The sequence below is a fragment of the Gadus macrocephalus genome, chromosome 4, assembly GCF_031168955.1.
Source record: "Gadus macrocephalus chromosome 4, ASM3116895v1".
Classification (NCBI taxonomy): domain Eukaryota; kingdom Metazoa; phylum Chordata; class Actinopteri; order Gadiformes; family Gadidae; genus Gadus; species Gadus macrocephalus.
The window spans coordinates 7,830,507-7,854,401 of NC_082385.1; the positions used below are offsets into that span (position 1 = coordinate 7,830,507).

At 42.2% G+C, this 23,895-nt stretch overlaps 6 protein-coding genes across 10 annotated transcripts in view; 2 read left to right on the top strand and 4 right to left on the bottom strand.

Moving 5' to 3' along the window:
* Positions 1-951: 951 nt before the first annotated feature.
* On the bottom strand, positions 952-2,683 carry LOC132455836 (major intrinsically disordered NOTCH2-binding receptor 1-like). Its single transcript, XM_060049850.1, has 3 exons — positions 2,169-2,683; positions 1,660-1,914; positions 952-1,272 (listed from the first exon to the last, which is right to left on the bottom strand). Exons 1-3 carry the CDS (start codon positions 2,313-2,315, stop codon positions 1,075-1,077), a joined length of 600 nt encoding a protein of 199 aa, XP_059905833.1. The 5' UTR covers positions 2,316-2,683; the 3' UTR covers positions 952-1,074.
* Positions 2,684-2,813: 130 nt separating this feature from the next.
* isoc1 (isochorismatase domain containing 1) lies at positions 2,814-5,124 on the bottom strand. Its single transcript, XM_060049845.1, has 5 exons — positions 4,711-5,124; positions 4,416-4,535; positions 4,002-4,205; positions 3,564-3,680; positions 2,814-3,217 (listed from the first exon to the last, which is right to left on the bottom strand). The coding sequence occupies exons 1-5, from the start codon at positions 5,122-5,124 to the stop codon at positions 3,071-3,073; spliced, it is 1,002 nt and encodes a 333-aa protein (XP_059905828.1). The 3' UTR covers positions 2,814-3,070.
* A 152-nt stretch (positions 5,125-5,276) lies between these two features.
* aldh7a1 (aldehyde dehydrogenase 7 family, member A1) lies at positions 5,277-13,266 on the top strand. Of its 2 annotated transcripts, XM_060049842.1 has the most exons (19): positions 5,277-5,415; positions 5,655-5,843; positions 6,276-6,329; positions 6,595-6,660; positions 6,741-6,821; positions 7,409-7,532; positions 7,940-8,072; positions 8,431-8,475; positions 8,720-8,797; positions 9,073-9,170; positions 9,264-9,305; positions 9,602-9,696; positions 9,907-9,991; positions 10,073-10,179; positions 10,434-10,550; positions 10,888-10,985; positions 11,499-11,572; positions 11,668-11,743; positions 12,533-13,266. In XM_060049842.1, exons 2-19 carry the CDS (start codon positions 5,736-5,738, stop codon positions 12,585-12,587), a joined length of 1,536 nt encoding a protein of 511 aa, XP_059905825.1. In that variant the 5' UTR covers positions 5,277-5,415; positions 5,655-5,735; the 3' UTR covers positions 12,588-13,266. The 2 variants fall into 2 exon arrangements, with proteins under 2 accessions (XP_059905825.1, XP_059905824.1); XM_060049841.1 differs by lacking the exon at positions 5,277-5,415 and having other exon boundaries at positions 5,572-5,843.
* Positions 13,267-13,709: 443 nt separating this feature from the next.
* Positions 13,710-20,388, bottom strand: lmnb1 (lamin B1). The gene is made up of 11 exons (XM_060049844.1): positions 19,715-20,388; positions 18,727-18,883; positions 18,267-18,392; positions 17,472-17,642; positions 17,145-17,270; positions 16,356-16,576; positions 15,642-15,879; positions 15,247-15,351; positions 14,685-14,804; positions 14,279-14,380; positions 13,710-13,975 (listed from the first exon to the last, which is right to left on the bottom strand). The coding sequence occupies exons 1-11, from the start codon at positions 20,065-20,067 to the stop codon at positions 13,934-13,936; spliced, it is 1,761 nt and encodes a 586-aa protein (XP_059905827.1). The 5' UTR covers positions 20,068-20,388; the 3' UTR covers positions 13,710-13,933.
* A 331-nt stretch (positions 20,389-20,719) lies between these two features.
* Positions 20,720-22,404, bottom strand: c4h5orf63 (chromosome 4 C5orf63 homolog). Of its 4 annotated transcripts, none has more exons than XM_060049847.1 (4): positions 22,191-22,404; positions 21,568-21,686; positions 21,286-21,342; positions 20,720-21,207 (listed from the first exon to the last, which is right to left on the bottom strand). In XM_060049847.1, exons 1-4 carry the CDS (start codon positions 22,240-22,242, stop codon positions 21,043-21,045), a joined length of 393 nt encoding a protein of 130 aa, XP_059905830.1. In that variant the 5' UTR covers positions 22,243-22,404; the 3' UTR covers positions 20,720-21,042. The 4 variants fall into 4 exon arrangements, with proteins under 4 accessions (XP_059905830.1, XP_059905832.1, XP_059905829.1 ...); XM_060049849.1 differs by having other exon boundaries at positions 20,875-21,207; positions 21,568-21,682; positions 22,191-22,275; XM_060049846.1 differs by having other exon boundaries at positions 20,875-21,207; positions 21,568-21,682; positions 22,126-22,263.
* Positions 22,405-22,792: 388 nt separating this feature from the next.
* megf10 (multiple EGF-like-domains 10) overlaps positions 22,793-23,895 on the top strand; it is a 22,356-nt gene continuing 21,253 nt past the window's right edge. The window contains exon 1 of the mRNA XM_060048395.1: positions 22,793-22,808. Within this exon, the coding sequence (XP_059904378.1) occupies positions 22,793-22,808 (16 nt within the window). The remainder of the gene's footprint in view (positions 22,809-23,895) is intronic.

Genomic DNA, 23,895 nt, shown 5'->3' on the forward strand with positions numbered 1-23,895 from the left:
ATAAAGACCTAAACAAATACAACAAATACATAATTTATTTTTCAATGCATTTCAAATTTTCAGTAAATCATTTCTAATGAATACACTAATTAAAGCTACAAATGTCAAATAAAACCTATTTTGAAGTCCCCATCTCTTCTTATCATATTATTTGGGATCTACATCCATGATCTAGATAGAAATGTAGGCCTATCTGGAGTGGTCGTTTTTTCTTCTTCTTTTTTAAAGAAGAAGAAGAAGAGAAGAAGAAGAAGAAGAAGAGACCACCATAAAAAGTGTATAGGCAGTGTGTTTGTGTGTATGTTTATAACACTATGATTCTCTGAGCCCAAGGACAATATCTCCAGTCTAGGCCTTAGTAACAGATAACCACGAACAGAGGGTTACCACGATATGAACACATACACTCAGTTACACACAATTATATAAACACAGACACAGGCACACACACTCGAATTAACTGGTTTTACTCTAACAAATATGTTATAAAATTACACAACTACAGAAGATACAAGTCCTGTATGCTAAATTATAGTATATTGCCATGCATACAGTGTTCCCTCTATCCAAAACAGGGAAATCACTGAGAGTATTACTCTTATAATTAAACTTTTTTAATTATTATTATTATGGCATAGAATCCTTAAAATGTTTTTATGTTCTGGGATTATTAATCCCTGACATTCTTCATTTTTCAGTATTTAACAATCCTCACCTTTGCTCTGACAATTGTTATTAAAAAAAAGACTGTGCAAAATGTGCATTATTTCTGTCAAGCATGTCGAAATTATAGCAGTATAGTTAACAGGGTAACTAGGTGTTTTCTAAAACACAAGAACTATATTTAACCATGGATTTTGTTCTGTCTGATTTGCACCTGTAACAGTATCTCTTTCAATGAGTGCCATCTGCTCCATTACAGAGTCTAACTATACATCATTATTACAGCCAACTCAATTATCCGGTATAATTTTTTTGTATATCAACTTTTCTTATCTGGTGAGCAGTAATGTTAATTGATAAAAAGGTTTTAATGAATAAGAACATAATACATAAAAAAAATGAAAATTGAAACTAATTTTTCTTTGTGAGTACAATTGGCACAGTTACGACTACAATGATTACAGATATCAATAGAATTACAAAGGTAAATATTTTGCAGAGCTTTCTTCTTCTATATTCCGCTTCTTTCTTTTTTAACAGGGAATCAAACCCAGGCGTGTAGAGATCCTCAAGCCAGTAATCCAAATCCTTGGCCGTCTTTTCTTCACCCTGTAAGACATAATCATGTTTAAAGGTGGACTGGCTTACACAGATTTTTCGCTGAAAGTGCAAGAATCAATCATTTCCCTAATCCATTTATCCCTCCCTCAAGAAGCAGTCTCTGCACCAGGTTTGAACATAAGACGACAAGTATAAGTGAATCTAGAAATGTGGATTAACTGTACATGTTATTTAAGCATTTTCTTTTTTCAGCATACAGGTTCTGGAGAACCTACACTGGACATTCATTACAACAAAATGAAATTTATGCAATGGTGTTTCTGTTGTGGGTCATGCATCGATCAACAAACAATCCCTAGTATCCACACATCAACTACATTTAGTTGCATCCAAAGTATCACAGCCAATTTCTTTTCCTTTTCCTCCTCACGGTACCATCATGGAGCCTGCCAGGTGGCCATGGACAGAACGCTGGTCGTACTCTTTAATTGTCCACGAGGGTTTGAATGGTTCAGGGTCCTCTCTTTCTGCAGGTCTTGCGTCTGTGTATAGAGGGTTCCTCTTCACGTTGGGATTAAAGGTGACAGGAGTGATGTGTTTCTCCATGTATCTGTCAGCGAACATGACAGGGGTTCCCTCTGGGGAAGGAGATGACCGTTCATGGCGGCCGCTGACCGTTCCTTGCTCCCTCTGTGGTAGAAAATGTCGTTTGAGCAGGCTGTTACTGCTTTATTTAATAGTGAGTGAAAAAAGGTAAACATTTGTTGTCACTAAGATGGGTTTAACTTTCCTATTTGGAAATCAAACCTTGGACATCAAACCTATCGTATCATATAAAGAAATTCTAAATGCATATGTTACTACTAAACACTCTCTCATTACTCATTTTATTTATAGGCCTATAAATTATGTTTAAATAATCAATCAATCATCAAACCACGTACCTGAGTGTATAACCTATTTTGCCAATGTCTCTGACTGGTGATGGCCGCCCCAACCTGAAATACTCCATGGCTGATGGGTAGCTTCCTTACATCCAGCTGTAGAAACCTCTCTGGGTGGTTGCTGTTAGGTAGAACTGATACATCCATCCTCCATGGATCCTCCTCACACCGCTCCGACTTATTGTTGTATGCGTTGCATGTCTGACTCCGCGGAGTGTAACCTTCTAGTTGTGTAATAATTCATGGCCAGTTAGGTATTTGTAACAGAGTATGACTTACAAGTTGGCGCGTATGCGTGTGTGTGTGTGTGTCAGTGACTGAGTGTAACCTAATCTGACCCCTTACACCCTGGCGTTAGAAAGCAACGGTGTCACGGATAGAAGTCAGGCAGAGGGATTAGGAGTAGAAAGAGATGGGATAATGCACTAGCGCTTACATGATTTGCCCTGTTTCAGTCAGTGGACCCGAGGACTGAAAATACGGTAAGGCAGCCAGTTAACACAGTGTTAGTGAATATATTTTAAACTATGTAATACCGATTTTTCTCAAAACACATCAACCTTAACACAAACAAGGTCCAGAAGTTGAGATCACATCAAATAGATACGTGTAGCCTCTTATCTTACAGACCGGTACCACACAACAAACATTACAGAATGTCTTTATTTCATTTAGCACATGTAGCACAGTGATATCTTTACAGAATGAATTTGTTTCCTGGTGTCTCGATCATTGCTCAATATGCGGTGACTTAAAAGCAGATACTATGCCAGTGTATAAAGGAGGTTAACCATTACAGTAATACATTCCTATTGTTGAACAGTGCGTACCCCGATACACTTTTGTACCGTTTTGGTATCAGTACAGTACAGTATAGTATAGTTAAATGACAACAGCCCGTGTTATACAGTTAATAACAGGCCTGAGTCCGGAGCGCTTGCCTTGATAATGCTCTGGATTGCTTTGAACTTGGGATGCTCCTTGTCAGCGACCAGTTGCAGAAGCACAGACTCACTGGTGGTGATGATGACTCCAAGCTGGGCCATTCTCTGAGGAAAAGAAACATGTTCAGAAAAGAGTGGCCGTGAACGGAAAACCAAAGCATTGAATCACTTATATTAGATGACAGGTGATGTAATGGGGTAGAATAAAGCACTATAGCACGTCGTTTATTGAGTGGTTCTGGTCAAAATCTCAACTTAAATGCACATCGTTTAAAAATGTAGGGCGCAATTTAAATATGGACTAAAATAGTATTTACCAGGTGACGACTATCAAACAAGCAAGCAAGTTAAATGCAATTTTCTTTTTGTATTTTGATTCATTGAGGCTCAAACAAGGTGTTTTTGAACCTTTGAATCTGCTGTTAAAAGTTAAAATAAGCTAAAGCCTTACTTTCAAAGCAAACATCCGGTCCACCATGCTGCGTGAGGAGGTGGAGTCTGCCACGACGTGGACCTCGTATCCCCGGCCAATCAGATCCAGCGCTGTTTGCTGGATACACACATGGGTCTTTATGGAAGAAACAAAATTAATTCAATATGTTAACTGAAAACGTACCTTTTATTATTCAGTTATAATAAAAATAATAAACATATTTTAGTAACATAATGTAGTCATAGTGTAATCAACATTAATGGAATTATCTCCACTATGGACATACATGAAGAACGGCAGATTCTTCATCTGGGGAGGGCTGGATAAGATCAGGGCTGGATAAGAGTGATTTGGGGCTCAAGCCCTAGAAGCCTCGGTCTATCAACGCCAGTTCTACTTCTATCGTCGCTGATAGTCCGAGCGATGGTGCACGGAAACACTTTAGAAATGCCTTACCTCCACCCCGAATAAAACAACGGAGCGGATCTCTGGAAATGCTGCCAAAACCTTTTCCGCCTCAGGAAGGATCATGGAGAATTTGGTCTTGGGATAAACCAGTCTAGCAGTGGAGATGTCCAGCTCTGGGACAGTGCTTCCCAGACCTTTTGGGTACTGCTCCGATACGATGAGCGGGCTGCCTAAAAGGTGAGCTCCATGGATCTGAGAGGTGGAGTACCGTGAAGAAGAAGGATGGTACGGAAATATAATCCTAATTTTCCATTTTTAAGATTCTAGATCACATTGTTAAGAAAATAATAATAATAATAATAATAATAATAATAATAATAATAATAATAATAATAATATGTTTCCTAATCCCATGTATGCCAGATTCGTCAAGATTTGTGACTGTCCACTGCAAGAACATACCAGTCTCTGTCCCACACTGATGATCTCCTCAAAATACTTGATAGCAGGACGAAATCTTTCCTGCATATCACAACAAAAGAATGCTGTGGTGTCTGGAGTAAGGTTGCCCAATGGTGTCCCCTTGGGAAGAAAGACACAACAAAAAAAAAAATTATATATTATTTTAATAAACGTCACCCTACGCATTCTTTTCCATATCATGTGTTGTAGGCTATTCACTAATGTTGGGAAAACAGTTGGGAAAAGCTTTTGTTATGAATAGGTTTTAAACAAACCATGTTTGATGTCTTCTTACCTCTGATTGTAAAGGCACTAGTCGTAGCCTGGCTTTCTTCAAAATGGTAAAACCTTTAGGAAAATCAATGTATTGTCCCCATTCATCAGAATATATCTGAATGATGAATTTGCGAAGGACATCGATATGATGTCCATAAACGGACAAAAATGTTTCATAAAGCACTTCATATCCAGAACCCAAAGGTAATGTGGTGGGACGGGAAAAGGTAGAAAATGATAACAAAACTTGAACTTCACTGCACGGGTCTTCCTGGAGAGCCATGGCGGAAATGCAATATTGTGCTGCGTTCAAGTTCAAATAGAAACTTCCCAAGACGATCGTATGGCAATGAAAAGTGTAATAATAAGTATTTGGCCAGAGGGAGCACGAGAGCGAATCAATGAGTCTACAATGAACTAAGATTTTACTCATTTGAAATAGTAAAAAAAAAAAAATGTATTGCCGTCGCTTTCGGATGGATACATTACAGAAAGATAATCCTGAAATGGGTTGCCAAATAAACTTTGACCACCGTATAATATATCTGGGCGTCACTATTGGATTATTGCTCTCTCACGTGTATTCCACGGGGGTTAGGGAGAGAAGTTTGAAGTTTGCCAATGATCATTGACTTGTGAACTCATCTAAAGGAAACGGACCGTTGCCTTGGAAAAAAGTAACATTTCCCAGGATTTAAACATTGTTGGAACAATTTGGAATATTGTAAGTACACAATTCAACACATTACACAATAACATATATGTACAGTATTTCTTTTACATTTTATAGTGGAAATGTTGCACAATATTCAACGAGACACCTTGCCTTTAACTGGCAGTGTGAGATTAGAGGTGGTGTCCCGTCTTGACCAATCACCGCCAGGGATATTCAGAAGTTCACTTGGCTCTGGATTTCATTATTCGTTGCAGGCCATTCATAACTCCCCTCTTTCAACCATGCAGCGCTGCCTCACGGCCACCATCGCACTGCACAGGGCTTTTCGACAGAAAACTTTTACCATCCATTGCAAGCATACTGCAGCCATGTCGACACTTCTGATTAATCAACCAAAGTACGCCTGGCTGAAAGAGCTAGGTTTGGCAGAGGACAACAACGGTGTTTATCATGGGACATGGGGAGGACAAGGGGAGGTAAGTCAAATAGATTCCCGAAGGTCCAAATATAGATTAGCCAAGGCTAGCCATGCACAGGTGGTGGCGTTTGCCATGTAACAACAGCCACGTTGATTGCTGAATATGCCAAAGATATGCATGTACTTAGTAACGTGCATAGGATGTTTCAAAGTATTTCGTTGGACAGCTATCCCATAAGACATGTGACCATGAAACGACAGCTACCATGCTAGTGTTGTGGAATTTTTTTAGTAGTTTTGCGTGGTATCCTCAGAAGTATAATTAATAGAGTAGCAGTGAATCGCCAAATGTATTCATAAATTATTTTTTTGCATAAAGAAGGTTGGCACTGAACACAAAGATTCCAACTTATTTGAAACTTTTCATTTGTTATAGAGTCAACACGTTCTGATCTCATGTTAAAGTATGTGTTGTCTACGTTACCTCAAGGTCATTACATCATACTGTCCTGCCAACAATGAGCCCATCGCCAGAGTACGGCAGGTAAATATCATCATTTAACTTAATTTTGTGTAAAGAGCAACTGTATACCTCACCCTACAGCGCTAATAGATTGTATTGGGTATGAAGAAAATGTTTTGTAACATTTTCAAAAGTATCAAGCTAATTTATTAAAGAATTTGTCGTTTTGCAACATTGCAATCCTCCAGAACCCGGTTTAGGGACCACTAACCACAAAAGACAAAAATGCAACAATTATTAACATGGCAAAGGACACTCATTGGAACACATTTTCTCTTTTGTGTAGGCCACCCTCAGTGAATACGAAGAAACTGTTCAGAAGTCGAAGGAAGCTTGGAAAGTGTGGGCAGATGTAAGTTGAGTGGTGCGTATATATGTGTGTGTGTACTGTACATATATATGTAACTTTAAATCTATAATTTTCTCTGGCAGATTCCCGCTCCCAAAAGAGGCGAGATTGTAAGACAAATCGGAGATGCACTTAGGAAGAAGATTGATGTTCTTGGACGCTTGGTAATTTTGACTATATAATTTTTCCATAATTGATGATGTTGATTTCTGATTTTCTTCTATTCTTTGACAGTGGGGCAAATCACTGCTTTTTGTTTTGCCATTGTTGGAGGGCATGGTAGATTAGGGTTAGGTCGTTAGGCTAACCCATACTCTGTTGAGTGCATGCTGTGATTCCTCTTCCATGACATTATACACCAGCTTGGCTTGTTCCTTATTGCAATCGTAAATTATCCGGCATGATAATAACCAGACTGGCTATCTCCCGTATAATCGATATAAATTGATGTTAATTCATAGTTTATTTAAAAATATAATTATAATATTAACATAATCATAGTGTCGTTGGTCAAGCAGTGATTCGATCTCAGTTAAAAATCAGTGTTGCAAACAATTTGACATAGCTTAATATCATAACATAACATCATATTTCCATTGTGAGGGGCCTTACCAAAACAAGTTTTATATGGCTCTTTGAAAAAAGGCCATGGTTATGAATTATTGGCTTTATTGCTAAGAGGGAACATGTTAATCACACATTTCGATCATTAAAAAAAACAAATTCATTTTTTTATTATTTATTTGTATAGGTTTCCTTGGAAATGGGCAAAATCTACGTTGAGGGAGTAGGAGAGGTGCAGGAATACATAGACGTCTGTGATTATGCTGTCGGACTGTCTAGAATGATTGGTGGACCCATTCTCCCCTCAGAAAGTAAGTTCCTGTTCATCCTAATTATAATACACAAGTAAAGGGAGCTGTGATCGAATATGATGAGCAAAAACATATCTGGATCGGTTTTCCAGTACATTGGTCTTGGGAATGCCGGTGTGCTGTGTTCAGTGTCCTCTTGTTACTCTGACAGAACATGAACTTAACCCTGTGTTACTGCATAGAGGATACATTTATTAAATACCTTTTTCCACAGACAAACCTATTTTCTCACAGGGTTGTTGTCGCTCCTTGCTTGGCATATTGGGTACAAACTAGTATGAAGTGGCACAAATGGTTTCTCAACCATTGGATCAATCCAACGTTGTCGTGTTTACTATGTTTTGCTGTGATGCAGCAGTCGCCATAGAACACTGTACAAATAATCGACCTACTTTGATTTCCTTAAGGACCAGGCCATGCCCTGCTTGAGCAGTGGAACCCTGTTGGACTGGTCGGCATCATCACCGCGTTCAACTTCCCCGTGGCGGTTTACGGCTGGAACAACGCTCTGGCTCTCATCTGTGGAAATGTCTGTCTATGGTAAGATCCCCGATCTGTTACCCCCTTAACCGTAGGTAGGCCATAGACTAGTGTGGTCGGTACATAAAAAAAAAGAAAACCTGTATGCTTCACCGTGTCATTTTGGTGTCAGCAAATGGAATTTGACCAAAAAAGAAAATAAGCCGTTCATTAAGTCCATTTTCAAGTCTTGTTTATTTTCCTTGATTTTCCTTGATTTTATTTTATTTTGTGTCACAGTGTCAAAAGGGCTTCACAGGCCATATTTCACCCCTTGTCTTATGCCCTCTAAATAACAAGAAAAAACTTGACTTCCATTAGTAAATCTGGCCCAACCTGGGTTTCATGTTTTTGCTAACGAAGTGTTTTCCCTTTTTAGGAAAGGAGCCCCATCCACACCACTCACTAGTGTGGCTGTAACCAAGTAAGTATACCTTCCTTACCTATACTTGAGGTTCATAAATGTATTATATTGTAAAGCATTATTGTGAAGAAGACCATCTGAGCTTAATTTGCTGTTTTTAAAGTTTTTTTAAAAAAGAAAGCAGCCACATATTCAAGGGCTGTGCCACCTTACCCATGAAAGAACACTCCTCAGTGGAGTTGGCTGGTGTTTTAGTGTCCCATGGTTCAGCATGCTTAAACTCTTGTCCCTTTCTGTTCACCAGGATCGTAGCGGAGGTGCTGGAGCACAACAGCCTCCCCGGGGCCATCTGCTCCATGACGTGTGGCGGGGCTGATGTTGGGTGAGGAAGGGTCTGGATGCTGGGAATACACCTGCCCCCTTTTAGATCAACCACGCAGTGTGGAGTTTGAGAGCACCATCACCGAGATGAAGTCAACTAACTGGTTGATTGCGACGCAATGGAACCAGCAGAGTTGGTCTGAAGCAATGTTGCAGAAACGTAACATTTATTTCAGAAGACATTGAAGTCTTTAATTGCGTTCAGCCGATTTTTTATTTTTTGCACATGTACAGTTTTTGTTCCACGTGAAACCAACCTCCCGTTCTCCTCTGCAGCACTGCCATGGCCAAGGATGAGCGTGTGAATTTGCTGTCGTTTACCGGCAGTACTCAAGTTGGAAAGTCTGTGGGCATGATGGTGCAGGAGAGGTTCGGTGAGTAGTATTTTATTTTGTCATCATAATAAAATAAGAAAGGCACGCATAATTATTTTATCATTTCAACTCGCATTTCTGTCTGGTTTGTAGGTCGTCAGCTACTGGAGCTCGGTGGGAACAATGCTATCATTGGTAAGAGCTTTAATAATAATAATAATAATAATAATAATTATCATTAACCATAATAATGAATGTTAGTTATGTTGCTGGTTTGGTTAACTTGATCTTCAAACAGCCGTTTTTTTTAAACTGTTAAAACTGTAGATTTATCGCAGATTTCACAGATAAAATACTGTAAATTCCACCGATTTAAAATGATTTAATTTGATTGATTCTCGTTCCTGAGACAAAGACAAATATCTATTGTCAGTCTAGGATTCAACATAAAACATGGAAAGTAATAACTTTGGTGCGTCTGTTTGTTCCAGTGTTCGAGGATGCCGATCTCAATCTTGTGGTGCCCTCTGCCGTGTTTGCGTCGGTGGGAACGGCCGGACAGCGCTGCACCACAACAAGGAGACTGGTCAGTGAGAACGGGCTCCGGTGAAGGGTTGAAGGAGCCTACGATGGCGGTTGCACTTGCTCTGCGTGGACCCTATACAAAGTTATTTCTCTGTGTAACTGAATGTGAAGCAGCAGGTCTTTGTGTCTCAAAAAGCGCTCTGAAGAAAACCCAACTGTGCACATTCTCTGATCACGTTGCACTCTGTAAACGCGTTCCTCGACTTTGTAGATTCTGCACGAGAGCGTCCATGACACAGTGGTGGAGAGAATCGCCAAGGCCTACAAGCAAGTGCGCATCGGAGATCCATGGGATGGTACGTCCGTTGAAACTCAAAGAATGAGCCATTTGAACGTGGTCGTCCCAGTGTAATGACGTCGGTCCTGTTGTCCTGCAGCTACCACCATGTACGGCCCACTGCACACCGGGCAGGCCGTGGAGCAGTACCTGGCGGCCGTGGAGAAGGCCAAGGAGCAGGGAGGCACCGTGGTGTGTGGAGGAAAGGTACGGGGCTTGACTTCTTTCATCATGGGTTCAGAGGGAAACGCTTCGATCTGCAATGAATCCCAATTGTTGGTTTGACTTCAGACATTTATAAATGTTAATGCTTTCTTTTATTATGCCTCGGATACCATATTTTAAATGGTAGAGATACTGTACCATTTAACATAAAGTAACAAAGAAAGTGTTTTTTTTTTGTTACGTGGGGAAGAAATGTCCCATTTGAAAGGGTGTGATTTTCCTATCTTATTTTCAAGGTGATCGATCGACCTGGCAACTACGTGGAGCCCACTATTATCACTGGACTGGCCCATGATGCCCCCATCGTTCACACCGAAACCTTTGTGCCCATCCTCTATGTCCTCAAGTTTAAGGTACATTAAACATGAAGACCATTAAGCATGCTTATTATGAATAGCATGGCAAACAAAATGTGCTTTATTGATTGTTCATTTTATTTTAGGCATTTAGTGAATTCTGTGAGCAGGTTCTGCAGTCATATGCCATCGTTCATTATTGTCCTTTTGATTTTTAGGGGACGAACTATATTTAACCCTTGGACAGTCTTTTTGCAAATATTTACATTTCAGCTGCAAATTATCTTATTTTCTGTAAAGTAGACAGCGTGGTAAATAATAAATAATAATTTTTGTTCTTTTGGTCTTCTGGTTCTAAATTATGTTTTGGGATGTAACTATGTTGTCGTCACAGGAGGAGGAGGAGGCCTTTGGCTGGAACAATGAGGTGAAACAAGGCCTGTCCAGCAGCATTTTCACCAAAGATATGGGAAGAGTGTTCCGCTGGCTTGGGTAAGAACTCGTACAAAAATTACAAATATAATAATAATAATAATACATTGAATTTAGAGGCGCCTTTCAAGGCCCCCAAGGTCACTTTACAGAGCATAAAGTTATCATAAATCGTTTAAAAACAAGACATTGTGAAAAAAAAAATAATAATAATAATTAAATAAAACAAAAACAAGACAAAACAAACAATCAAGACAGTGATCAGTTAGACGTTGTGTGCGAGTTTGAACAGGTGAGTTTTGAGTTGTGACTTGAAGGTTGTAATGGTGTCTGACTGTTTTATGTGCGTACAATGATAAGTGTTCATAGCGTCATCACCTCTGTGAAAGCAAACGGTTATATTTTGCAAACAACTTGTGTATATAATCGATTTATTTTTTAAATGTTGTTTGTCATAGCCTTAGTATGACAATCAGCTGCCCTCTTTTCATCCTCTATTAACCCTTAAGTCTTGGTATTTGGATAAAACGTTATGGAAATGTTTTTTAAACTGGATACCTGTCCTCCCTCCAGCCCCAAGGGTTCAGACTGTGGCATCGTGAACGTCAACATTCCCACGAGCGGAGCCGAGATCGGAGGAGCCTTCGGTAAGTCAAGCAGGGTCTGCTCATCGTTTGACATCGAGAGCGGTTGCCAAAGTCACAGCGGCCCCTCGTAACGTTCATGACCTGGTCTGATCTAGGTGGGGAGAAACACACTGGAGGAGGCAGAGAGTCGGGCAGTGACTCCTGGAAGCAGTACATGAGACGCTCCACGTGGTGAGTGAGCGGAGAAAAACGTTTTTACGTGGCGTGGCGTTTAATTTCTCTGGGCGTCCGGACGTTTTTACAAGTGGTTTTTCGTCCCCTAACTTCTGTTAACCATGGGACCTGAATAGCAAGTAAATTCAAATAATTTAACTTGCCAAGATATTGTATTTTGCTTCTTATGCCGCTTTTCCACTGCATGGTACCAGCTCGACACGACTCGACTCAGCTCGCATTTTTTGCGTTTCCACCGCGGTACCATGGTATCTGGTACCTGAAGTGGCTGCTTTTTCTAGTACCTACTCGCTCTAGGTTCCAAGCGAGCTGAGCCGATGCTAAAAGGTGACGTCGGCAGACGGCCGGCGACTGATTGGCCAGAGAGTGTGACGAAGTCACGAGAGCGACATGGCAACCATGCTGGTAACATCCATAGCAGCGCCGCAGCCAACATGTTCCACTTCTCCAACTTCTTCAACATGCCAGCTAATAATAGTAATGTGATCGATGTCCTCCATTGTTGTTATGTGGGTTCTGTCCATGTGTGGGTTGCGTATGTGTTTGCGTCGCGTACACACGTCACGGCCCTTTCGCGTAGCCGACCCCGCCCACGTCCAGGAGGTACTATTTGCGGTGGAAAAGCACCCGTGCTGCTACCGTGTCGAGTCGTGTCGTGTCGAGTCGAGCTACATGTGCGGTGGAAAAGCGGCATTATAAACACAATGACCATGCCAAGTAGTTTTGTTTAATTTGTCACATGCCTCTTGGATCTCGTTGGTTCAAATTATAACCTTTTCATTCCAGCACGATCAACTACAGCAAGGAGCTTCCTTTGGCACAGGGCATCAAGTTTGAATGAAGAACCCCGGCAACAGTCACCTTCACGGAACTGGAAACCCAAGTGCAAAACTACAATTGTCCTGTTTTTCTTTAGAGAATATATTTTGTCCCTAAAAACAAATTTTTATGGTTAAAGGTCAAACTAGACTGGCAGTGATCCCTATTTGAAGCTTGTGGCTGATTCATAAATCATTGCTATACTTTAAGAAAAGTTTACCATTCATTTGTCAACATGTATACGTTATGTACATATAAATAGGGGTATTCTTACATTCTTTGCTAGGACGACAATGTTTGTACTGTGGGAGCCCCTAGAATCAACTAGGTTACAATGACCTGTACCAACTCGGATAATCAGGGACGCATTAGATGTCTGTTCCAGCAGAATGCCGTCAGTTCCGATACATGTTGGGATCTTAATCATGCGGAAGACCAGTCTTGAGTTATCTGCTTTGAATCGCACTTTTGAGCATTGATCCGAGACACTTAGGACGGCTGTACTGCATTGCTGCCTACCCACTGTTACATTAAAACTCTGGTCATTTGCAACGCATTTCTGCGGTCCATAAGTATGCAAGACATTAAAATCATTAAGCACTTTGAATAAAAAAAGTTAAATGGAAGTGTCCAAGTGGTTTAATGACTTAAAATGAGTGTTTGGATAGCACAATAAACAGGTTATCCTGGTTTTAAAATTACAGGTTTCCATCCAATCCATGGTCCAGATATTTTAACTAGCGACAAGCTAAAGATAACCTTATGGCAATCATGTTTAGCCTGGTAAGTTAGTGCTGTGATTAAATTATGCTATATCTGATCAGAAGTTGTCTAATCAGAATTGAATTACTTTAATCTACTTATTTTATACATTAGACTACCCAGATTTAAAATGCTGTGAGCTGTATGTCAAATTAATTCAAATCTTCTGTAGCCATCCTCAGGTTTATGAAACAAACTAAACTCTTAAAGCTGAGATTAAGTACTTAAAGTACTTTGTTTTGACTAAAGGAATTTAGTGTTAAACTTAACTTTTTGCATTGACATTTCCAAATAGGACATGATTATGCTATTCATAAGCCGACATGATTAGGGGAAGACCGGGTTCTTACGATTGCGTTTGATACATACTCACTATAGACCATTTTTACTGGAAATCTTGTTTATTAAAACTTGGTGTGCTCTACAAAAAAAACTGACTACGTGTGTGCGTGTTTGTTTACTTCAATGAACACAAAAGCAAACGACCTAAACTGGTTTGGCATTGTCACTAAAAAATACAGGTATCACACGGGGATATAGAAAACTGGCGAGTTGTTTTTGTGGCAGAACGGGGGCCAACATCAGCCTCTGCTGCTGGTGGTGTCTTCACATGATGGAGCAGCCTCGCTTGGTGATCTGGGGCTCCCCCTGCAGGAGACGGAGCGGAACTACATCAGAACCAACACGAGCACGTGGAACAGGTAATCGCAGGCAAACATGAGCAGGCACATGATTGGCTGAAGGGCACGGTGTGTAATTTAGGGACTCTTGTTTTTGTGTGTCAAACAAGCACAACAGAACGTCTAGATAATATATATTTTTATTGAATATTTTTTTTATCTGGCTGGTAATATTTCTGTAATGATCTATTCATATGCCACCGCTCAAAAGCCGCAACGATCACCTACTGAAGCTTGAAAGATGCTTGCGATAAAACAACGTTCTTCCTACCTGTTGGTGGAAGAGGTCCTCCTCAATGATCTCGACGTCCTCATCGTATTCCTCCTGCTCCTCCATGGGAGCGTTGAACGTTGTGGATCGCCTGGCCACCTCCTACACACACACACACACACACACACACACACACACACACACACACACACACACACACACACACACACACACACACACACACACACACACACACACACACACACACACACACACACACACACACACACCGTTTTGAAACATTGAGCTTGATTTAGGGCTAGAAAGACAGTCCGCAGAACAACGGAGCTCGTCAGTGACAAAGACACGTTATTCGACACATGGCTCATTAATTGAGGGTAACTGCTGTGGACCTTATGAACTCCAATGTGAGGGGATGAACCAAAGGGATGTGGTCGTGACTCACCTCTCCCTCAGCGTTGGTCAGCACCACACAGATATCCTGCCCCCCGGCCCACGAGCCCTGGCCCTTCCACAGCAGGTCTGTCGGGGGGTTGGCGCTCACTCCCGCGTCCGCCGCCCACAGCTGGAAACGCCACGGCACAATCACACCTTTGAACTTTATTTTTTTTACATCCTACATCAAAAAGCTCTTCAAAATGCTGTCCGTGTCTATTTTCACGTACATTTGGACCTTTCTTGCGGTCACAGTTCCGCTATCATGCCGAATACGTATGAACTGAACTCAACGATTAAGTGGTTTCATCCTTCAAGTATGCTCTTGACATACTAATGCTTTAAGTTAGAGGCAAGATGGCTTTATTGCTTGTGCTTCAATATATATACACGCTGCTATATTGGTTTGTGACCGAGGGCCACAATGGTTGACCACCAAGACCGGTCTTGTCCTTTGAGCCCATCATCATGAAAACACACAGTATGGACATTCAAATAGCTGACTGCCACAGGGCTGTGTGTTCAAATGCTTTACTGATGGAAACAATACCAGAGGAATACAAATGGTTTACCGTGACTTTCTGGTCCGCCTTCAGGACGGCTTTAGCGGTGAACTTGTACGTCGCTGAGGTCTCTCCGATCGTCCGGGTTAGCTCGTAGCCCCCCATGGCCTGGGCCTGCAGACACAAGTCACCACAAACGACGGGTCAATGAAAAGGACCCAAATAACGGATGGTAGATTCGATCCCGTTTCAAAGCGATTGTAAAGCTCTCCCGATAAAACCAATAATTCCCAAATGCACGTTTCCGACGGGTCAGGCACATTTCAAACCTCAAACCAGAAAAAGGACTCGAGTAAACTATCAAGGTTCAGTCGCTTGTACCAAACGACAGCACAGACCTCTCGACCCCCCAGGCCAGTCCAAGGTGCACGTTTCCCCGCGCCGAGCCGAACGCGGTGCCTCACCTGCTCCCCCGTGTTGGCCAGGCGGATGAAGTGGCCGTCGGCGTCCAGCTCCTCCACGCACACGGCCCCGCTGGCCGAGGCCGAGTGGGCCACGGAGACCGAGGAGCCGCCGTCTCCCTGCTGCTCCTCCTCCTCCTCCACGCGCCTCCTCTTGCCCTTGGTGGTGCGCACGCTGCGGCTGCTGGACGTGGCCCGGGACACGGTGACGCGGGACGTCGGGCTGGGAGACAACTGCAGCCTGGAGAGAGAGAGAGGGGCGGGGAAGACGGTTAAGCCCCCTTTTCCTGTTTAATAAACACCCACCGACATCTGGCTTTTGTCTTCAGGGGGGGTAGATACAATTGGCATTCATCCGGGGGAGATGACTCACTTAATGTCGTCCCATGACGGTTAATCATCTGAATGTTGGTTTTCATCCGATCAAGTGAATGTAAATGTTTTAAATATTCAAGACCTTCATTTCCCCTGCCATGTAAAAAATGAGCGGCGATCCAAGACATACTCCAAACAACCAAGGGCAGGGTAGACATTACTTCATCTATTCTTCATATTTTACCTCCAATCCATTTCGAAATGTGAGGGCTGGCTTACTGTGTGAATTGACAGCGGTCTCATTTCACATTGTTCGTCTTACGCACAAAACTAAGTTTGTCCCCAGTCCCAGCATAGGGTCAATCAACAAGTCGGGGAGGCTCAACGTGTGGGTTCCCCGACCTCTCCTCCTCGCCCTCCAGCAGCTTGCGGTAGGCGCTGATCTCCATGTCCAGGGCCAGCTTGACGTCCAGCAGCTGGGCGTACTCGTCCAGGTGGAGCTGCATGCGCGTGCGGATCTCGTACAGCTCCTGGTCCTTGTGGGACAGCAGCTGGCGGCTGGTGTCCTTCTCCTTGGCCAGCGCCGCCTCCAGCTCGTCGATGCGCTCGCGGCAGCCACGCGCCTGAGGGGATCACAGACTGTCATCGGACCGTGTTGCAGACAAAAATCATTTAGGGCGTTTTTATTCATTTTTTTTACTTTTAGGGAATTTCTTTCACGTGGAAATGTATGGGCGCATCAGACTTGACAGGCCAGCTCAACAACACCTAGCGCGTACCCCGTGTCTGTAGGAGTCTGTGTGAAGAGTTAAAGAGCTGGGCTGGAGAATGTCACGTTGATGGTTACTTTTGATTAAGTGGCGTGCCTCAGGCTGCTGATTGGTATCACTACACAAAGCCCATTTTGAGTGCATCTGCGACTTGATACGGTGATGTGCTAACGCGACGAAGAACTACCCGCCCATACGCGAGATACAATCAGAGATGGTTTCACTGATGAGCAAACAGCCCAGCCCTTCATCAACACCCACACATATCTTTGTGTGCCCCCTCACTTTAAGAACGAGAAGCACCGTGCTTTGGGAGGGAAACAAAAGTCACCAAAGAGCCCTGCGCGTACGACCTGATTGACTCGACGTGATTCTTCCCAGTCACGTATCTGTTCAAGTGTAAAACACAGGCCCCCCCCACCTCTTTCTGTAGACCTGCGAGCTGGGCCGAGAGACTGTCCACCCTCATGGCCGACTCCCTCAGCTCCTCACGGCTCATGGTGGCCGAGGAGCTGCTCATCTGGGAGGACTGGATCGCGTCCTCCAGCTGTGAAGGAGGGAGTGAGTGACAGACAGACAGACAGACAGACAGACAGACACACACACACACTTTAAACTCCCAGTGGTCAACCCAACAACGTTACGTCCTTGAATGCATTCCACATTCTATGACGACGGTACAAAAACAGAATTTTTATATATATATATATATATTTGGATTTGTTGGGAAGTTTGTAAGTTTCCATACCTTGGCCATGTAGGTGTTCTCCATCTCCCTCTTGTAGAGGTCCACCTGTTCAGTCTGCTGGGCTCTGATGTCAGCCAGGGCCCCGGCCAGCTTGGACTCGTAGTCCACCTGCCTCCCGGAGTCCACCTCCACCAGGTTACTCACATTCCTGTGACGGGTTTCCTTCAATTCCTGCGGCGTTGCAAATTAGGGATGTTAATGGTTCTTCATTCATCGATTCATTAAGAATTTAAGGACAGATGAAAAATGCCAATTCAGGTTTTATGTATCATTACAAATAGGGTTTGGTTTGGTGAGAGCATTATTGTTATATTATTCTGTTTGTTGTTTTTTTTAAATATTATTCCTTTTTTTTTTACGAATTATGATAAATCCATTATTGATTAACATGTTCAATTAAGTAAGTAAAACACTTGAAATTTGCAAACCTGGTTGCAAAGCAGTCAACAGGCCTTCTGAGAAGAGGAAACTTCTCAGAAGTTTCTGAGAGAAGTGGTAACTTCTCAGAAGTTTCTGAGAAGCTCCAACCCTAACCCCCACCCAATTTAAAATGGGCAGTAATTTACACCAGGGGGGTTGGCGGCCTCACCACAACATTGCAATTGGCACACAAACACACATGGGCAAATAAATCAATCTGAACTGCTTCATACCCTAATGTAAGCCTTCACCTTTTCCTTCAATCAAAGAAAATAATGCTCCAGGAAATAAGTACTGCTTGTTGTCAAGCAGTGCTGGCAATAGGAAATCATAAAAAACAAAAGCATTTTCTTCCCAGGGTGGTACTCCTCTTACCCCGTCGTACAGGCTCTTGCGGAACTCCAGCTCCTCCACCAGGCTCTGGCAGCGGTTCTCCAGGTCCACCCTCATCAGGGTCTCGTCGGCCAGTTGGCTCTTGCTCTGGGAATAGCTCACTTCGAGCTGAGGGATTACAATACGGTTAGTCGACGTCGTTTGGTTTGAAAGAGAGGCAGCGAACAGCTCCCGTGAAGTGGTTGTTTTAGACAGTAAAACAATGTCAACATTTGTTATAACTGTATGGTTACAAAGTATGCATATCCTTGAACATTAAGTAATTTTGATGGGGGGGGGGCATGTATCATTGCCCCGCCCCCCCCCCCAATATAACTGATGTTTAAGAGCTACCAAGTGGAGAAATTGTAAATCCTGTGGGAAACTAAAAGCACTCGGTTCTTAAGACTCCTACCTAAAATAATAATAAATAAAACAAAAAATAATCTACTAAAGTATGCACCTCTTGAAGCCGCCCTTGTGCGTCCGCTAGGCCGGCCTCCAGCCCTCTCTTCTCTGACAGTGTTGTGGCCAGCGTTGCATCTTTCGAGTTGAGCAGAGCTTCCAGCTCCTTCACTCGGGCCCGGGAGGCTGTTGCCTCACCGTCCCTCTTGGTGTAGCTAAAGGGAGGGAGGGAATAGGAGTTGAATGACTGCCATTGTTTGGTCACATGACTAGGAATGCGCTTGTAAATCTCGACAGAAAAAAGTGAAGACTCGTGACTAGAAGCTAGCTATAATGATAGTTTTCGTTTTTAGGTAAATCAATAAAGGTGGCAACAAAGAAGGGCAGTGTGCCAAATAAGATTTCCACAGTTTCTTAATCAATTATAAAAAAGGAGGCCGAGATTTGGTTTGATATAATCAGCCAACTCTGTTCTAACAGCTGGCCCCTAAGGGCAGTCGACAAGACTTCTGTCGGACAACGGTCTTTCGGCTGCATTCCAAAGCCTCACCACACCTGTTTACACAAATGTTGTGGACAAACAGCAACTGAGTCACAAAGGGTCTCTCTCTCTCTGTGTGTGTGTGTGTGTGTGTGTGTGTGTGTGTGTGTGTGTGTGTGTGTGTATTATTGTTTGAAATGTCACAATTCTGAGGACGATTTGACGGCCGAGTTCTACACTTCGGTTTGTAATATTGTTGAGTGCACAAGTTTCATTCATTGAGAAAGAGTCTTATAACTTGAGCTGAAGTTAAAAGCTTTACATTTTTACCACATCTAAAATTGTATCCGTCGCATAAATTATAGAAAAGCCTAAGTTTGCCATCATTTCACATTTCTTCTCATTCCTACGAACTCAATGAGCTGTAGAATTTATTTAAAAAAAAAACGTTTTCATTTTCCAAACGGATAGTAATGTTCCTATACTTAAGTTTCGTTTTGACCATATCTGGATATCATCCAGTCCAGAGAGGACCGCAGTGCGGACAAACAGCGCCTCAACGTACCTCAGTAGTAGTTGGTCATGATCCGCCTTCAGCTTCCCCAACTCGATCTGCAGCCAGGAGCGCTCCTTGGCCGTCTCGTCCAGGGAGATCCTGGTGTCCGCGAGCTCCGTCTCGTACAGCGCCTTCAGCCCGGACACTTCTCGGCTGGTCTCATCTCTCTTCTCTGAGATTTGAAGGTGCAAAACTGTGTTCTCGGACTCCAGGCTCCGAACTTTGTCTATATAGACGGCCAGGCGGTCGTTCAGGTCGCTCAGCTCTCTTTTCTCCTGAAGCCTGGTAATTCTGGTGGGGCTCAGCGGCGTGCTCCCGGAGCATGTGCTTCTTCTTTGGCTGGCTGGGGTTGCGGTCGCCATTGTAAATTAAACTGATAAATTAGTCTAATAAGTTAAATATGTATAAAAATGGCTATAGCAGGAGGTGTGCTGCGATAATATCGAAATCTAACGGAAACTCGTCAACTGTGGACCAATTACGATCATTACACGTGCTACGAATTACAATGTTAACGTAAAACGGTCCATTAGAAAAAGCAAAGAAACTAAAATATTACTTCACCAAATCAATACGTTAAACTAAAGACCTGAAAAAAATACACCGGTAAACAATAAAATGGTGCGCGACGACGCTGCCGCGAAGGTTTTTCTGCCAGTTTTCAATTGAATGAAAGAGGAGCTCCGGTAACAAACATGGCCGATAGTAAATATTCAAAGAAGATCTCTGAGCCAATCACAGGCCGTGACCGGACGGATGGGTGGTGTCAAGCACAAGGAGCATATGGATGGGCGTTCACGTTACCAGCAGGTTGTTTGAAAGGGATGCATAGCGATCTTCAAAAGCCATGCTCCTCTAGATTCTTGCTCTTCAGATTAATATCGTGCCCTAATGGATTTCTTATTTTTTTGTTGCATACTGCCGAAGTTTGCAGAAGAACCTAGCAAGGCATATTCAAACATAACCATGTATTGATTGATGGCATCCACTCACTATTTCGGTATTTGTTATGTAAATTATTGTGCAGGGCAAGGCCATTTATTAGAAATGCAAATTAAAACCAAATTTTTACTTTGCATTTTAATTAATATAAATTAAAAGTGGAATATAACAACAAATATTCGAAATACCAGAGTATTACAATACAATTAAACAAGAGTTTTTGAAAAAAATCTCAAATATGACAAAAAACCTTCCACAATCAAATATCCACCAAAATACTATTTTAAATGCATATCGGACAATACCGTGTATCGATGCTAGACTTTATGCTTCATTTTTATAAAAGAAAGATGCAAAACAATGACAATCTTTATATCAGTAAAACTAAATCTTATCTATTCTTTCTCTGCTTTGGTCAAGTGTTGTTCCAGTAGTCCAGTGTCAACTCGATGCATCATCAGGAATTGTCCGTTAAAATGGAATACCGGAATATCATATTTGTACTTCTTATACCATGTTTTGTTCTCTGGCAATGTGATATCTACCGTCTGAAACAGAAACTGAAGGCACAAAGAAAGTAAAAATGACGATCACTGTTCATATTTAAATTGTTTATCTCCATTAAGACGGATCCTTACCCTGTGCTTATATGGTTTAAGTGTTTCTTTAGCGTCATCACACAGAGGGCAAGGATCCTGCATGACATTACACATAATCACACACACACACACACACACACACACACACACACACACACACACACACACACACACACACACACAGTTCAAGACTGCTTAAAACGTACAGATTGTGCTACATAAATAAGATGAATGATTATAATCATGATGAACCACAATGTATCAAAAGTCTAGCACTTCAATTCAATATACAGAGAGAAAGAGAAAGAGAAAGAGAAAAACCTTTGTGTAGAGAGTCAAAGTTGGCAATTGCTTCTGGGAGTATGATCTTTGAAGCAGAACCACTGGTATCCTTCTCAGCCCACTCGTTACTCTTTGCGTAAATAAACAATTCATTCTATCTGAAAGAAAGCAAAATAATAAAGGAGAGAACAATTTGCACGTTAATCTCGTACATCACGTTAAAAAAACTCTAAAAGCTAAGTCACAGGAACTGGCTGATTGTTTACATGTATAATGTAATAGGCCTATACGTTCTCATTCAGATGCCACATAACGTTTGGCATCAGCTGACGTCAATAGACCGAATCGGTTACTAAGCGAGGCAAAAATATGGATTAATCTACGATAAACGCAAAAATGCAACTGCATTAATGTGCTTTTATTGCATAATCTTCGGGGTTTGGGCTTGCAGTTCAAGTCGGGCTGATGGGGTATTTGTAGTTCTAGCTTTCTCAAGAAAGTGTGCAGTCTGTCTCCTCATTTTAGCTAGTGGAACTTTGCTGTTGTTAAAAGCATGCTCCAAAATCCATCTCACACAAAGAGTCCATCTCGACTCACATAAGATTACTTGACTTCCGATCAAGAAACATGAGCACGTTACCGGAGACGATAAACCAACTGACCTTGCGAAAAGACGAAATCATAACACAGGTTAAAGTTGCCCAGTAAGCACATACATCGGTATGAGGATATGCTTCCCTTTTCTTTTCAAAGTAAAAGCATAACGATAACCTCACCACATAATATACGATGTTAGCAATAGCGTTGCTTAATGGTTATTATAAGATTGCATTGTTATTAACTGCTATAACATTTAGGGACGATTACAATACTAATGCAGGAGTCATTTGTTTAGTCAACTCACGCGTGCGTGCGCGTACGTGTGTGACAGGTAATCCCGTTTTAATTGAGAATCGGGTACAGGACAAATATACCACTAGATGGCAGGCTTGAACAGCTGCTTTATTGCTCCTGGTTTTCTGTGCCATAATTGCCCCCTGGGGAAGGTTTTAATTTCGCTCAAGGGACAATCTTATGTTTTAAGGATCCGCACACTCATTTGTTAAAATAAATGAGGTAATGGATTAATTGACGTGATACGAGGGTATCACAGCAGAAACTATTGGACAGTAATAGAAAATGAAAACGATGTAGCTATAACTTAAAATGAGGGTGAAAACAAAAAAAATATTCATAAATGATTCCTTGCTATGGAATATGAGAAATGAGAAATGAGAAAGGTAAACAGACAGAACAGCTACATAATTTAAGCTTTATACATTATATATACATGTATAAACATCATTAAAAATTCAACATACATGCAAGTTTAAGTTCAGGTCAAGTTCAAGTTGAATTGATGGTGACACAGTTACTTTTTAGCAGCATTAAACATGCAACAATAGTAAAATTGTTTGTGGCTTGTGCGTTCAACCTTCGAATACATACCTTTTGCCTTAAGTGTCTAATAATATATGTATACATTATTGAAACTACTTTATTCTACCATTATAGTGTCTAAAGGCTGACTAAAGAGTCCAGTGCCGTCGTGCGTGCTCCTTGAGGGGACAACAGTGAATTCCAGATCTGCAAGTCTCGAGGGTACTGTGTAATATCCATGTCCAGGGGAGGAAGAGTCTCAAGGGGAAGCTGAGTAGGGCTGTGCAGGTGTTAAGTAGGGTTAAGTTGAGTGGAGGGGGGGGATGTCATCACTAGCTGGTCCTGAGGTCACTGCTGACGAGCAGTGTGATGGCAGGCGTCACAAAGGCTGTAGCTCGTCAAGGAGAGGATGAGAAGGGTTCCCCAAGACGGAATCGAAGGATGTAGCCCCTTAATTACTGACTCCTTGTGCCGCACGGCATTAGGGGATATCCTTCACCGACCAAGGAACCCTACTGTGCTTCCTTGAAACGGCGCCAAATCTTAGTGGCTAGTTAGTGTGTTTTCCGTACTTCCTACTTAATGGGGACATGCATTGCCATATAACCTACATCTGCCACCTATTTAGGAAGCATCCTCCCATAGGAGACAGAGTGAACTCTCCTATCATCCTTCAGTCAGCCACTGCCTAACCGGCTGTCAGCAACAGACCTGGACCTCCTGGCCAGTTGGTTCTGCTGTCTTTCAAGCGCCTCACAGAGCAGAAGAGTGCGCTGGCCACCACGGTGGACACGCTGCAGCAGCCAGTTGCACACATGAACAATAAACTGGGGTTTATTGTTCATGGTTACTGGCAGAAACCTTTATGAGTTGACTCCCAATACATCCACCCCCTTGATGGTGACCTAGTCTCCCTGAAGTCAGCATATTTCTTGGTGGTTTTGTATG

Excerpts from the sequence above, each read along its gene's own strand:
- LOC132455836 (XM_060049850.1), bottom strand. The coding sequence starts at position 2,315 with ATGGATGTATCAGTTCTACCTAACAGCAACCACCCAGAGAGGTTTCTA. Across the intron at positions 1,915-2,168 it reads AAAATAGGTTATACACTCAG|AGGGAGCAAGGAACGGTCAG; the intron begins GTACGTGGTTTG and ends TTTCTACCACAG. Across the intron at positions 1,273-1,659 it reads ACCTGGCAGGCTCCATGATG|GGTGAAGAAAAGACGGCCAA; the intron begins GTACCGTGAGGA and ends TATGTCTTACAG.
- isoc1 (XM_060049845.1), bottom strand. The coding sequence starts at position 5,124 with ATGAGTAAAATCTTAGTTCATTGTAGACTCATTGATTCGCTCTCGTGC. Across the intron at positions 3,681-4,001 it reads TTGTTTTATTCGGGGTGGAG|ACCCATGTGTGTATCCAGCA; the intron begins GTAAGGCATTTC and ends TCTTCCATAAAG. Across the intron at positions 3,218-3,563 it reads ACCGGATGTTTGCTTTGAAA|AGAATGGCCCAGCTTGGAGT; the intron begins GTAAGGCTTTAG and ends TCTTTTCCTCAG.
- aldh7a1 (XM_060049841.1), top strand. The coding sequence starts at position 5,649 with ATGCAGCGCTGCCTCACGGCCACCATCGCACTGCACAGGGCTTTTCGA. Across the intron at positions 6,661-6,740 it reads CTTGGAAAGTGTGGGCAGAT|ATTCCCGCTCCCAAAAGAGG; the intron begins GTAAGTTGAGTG and ends TTTCTCTGGCAG. Across the intron at positions 9,697-9,906 it reads GCACCACAACAAGGAGACTG|ATTCTGCACGAGAGCGTCCA; the intron begins GTCAGTGAGAAC and ends TCGACTTTGTAG.
- lmnb1 (XM_060049844.1), bottom strand. The coding sequence starts at position 20,067 with ATGGCGACCGCAACCCCAGCCAGCCAAAGAAGAAGCACATGCTCCGGG. Across the intron at positions 16,577-17,144 it reads TCGCAGGTCTACAGAAAGAG|GCGCGTGGCTGCCGCGAGCG; the intron begins GTGGGGGGGGCC and ends TGATCCCCTCAG. Across the intron at positions 14,805-15,246 it reads AGGCGGACCAGAAAGTCACG|CTGTGGGCGGCGGACGCGGG; the intron begins GTAAACCATTTG and ends TGGCGTTTCCAG.
- c4h5orf63 (XM_060049846.1), bottom strand. The coding sequence starts at position 22,211 with ATGATTTCGTCTTTTCGCAAGGTCAGTTGGTTTATCGTCTCCGGTAAC. Across the intron at positions 21,343-21,567 it reads CTTTGACTCTCTACACAAAG|GATCCTTGCCCTCTGTGTGA; the intron begins GTTTTTCTCTTT and ends AATGTCATGCAG. Across the intron at positions 21,208-21,285 it reads TTAAACCATATAAGCACAGG|TTTCTGTTTCAGACGGTAGA; the intron begins GTAAGGATCCGT and ends TTGTGCCTTCAG.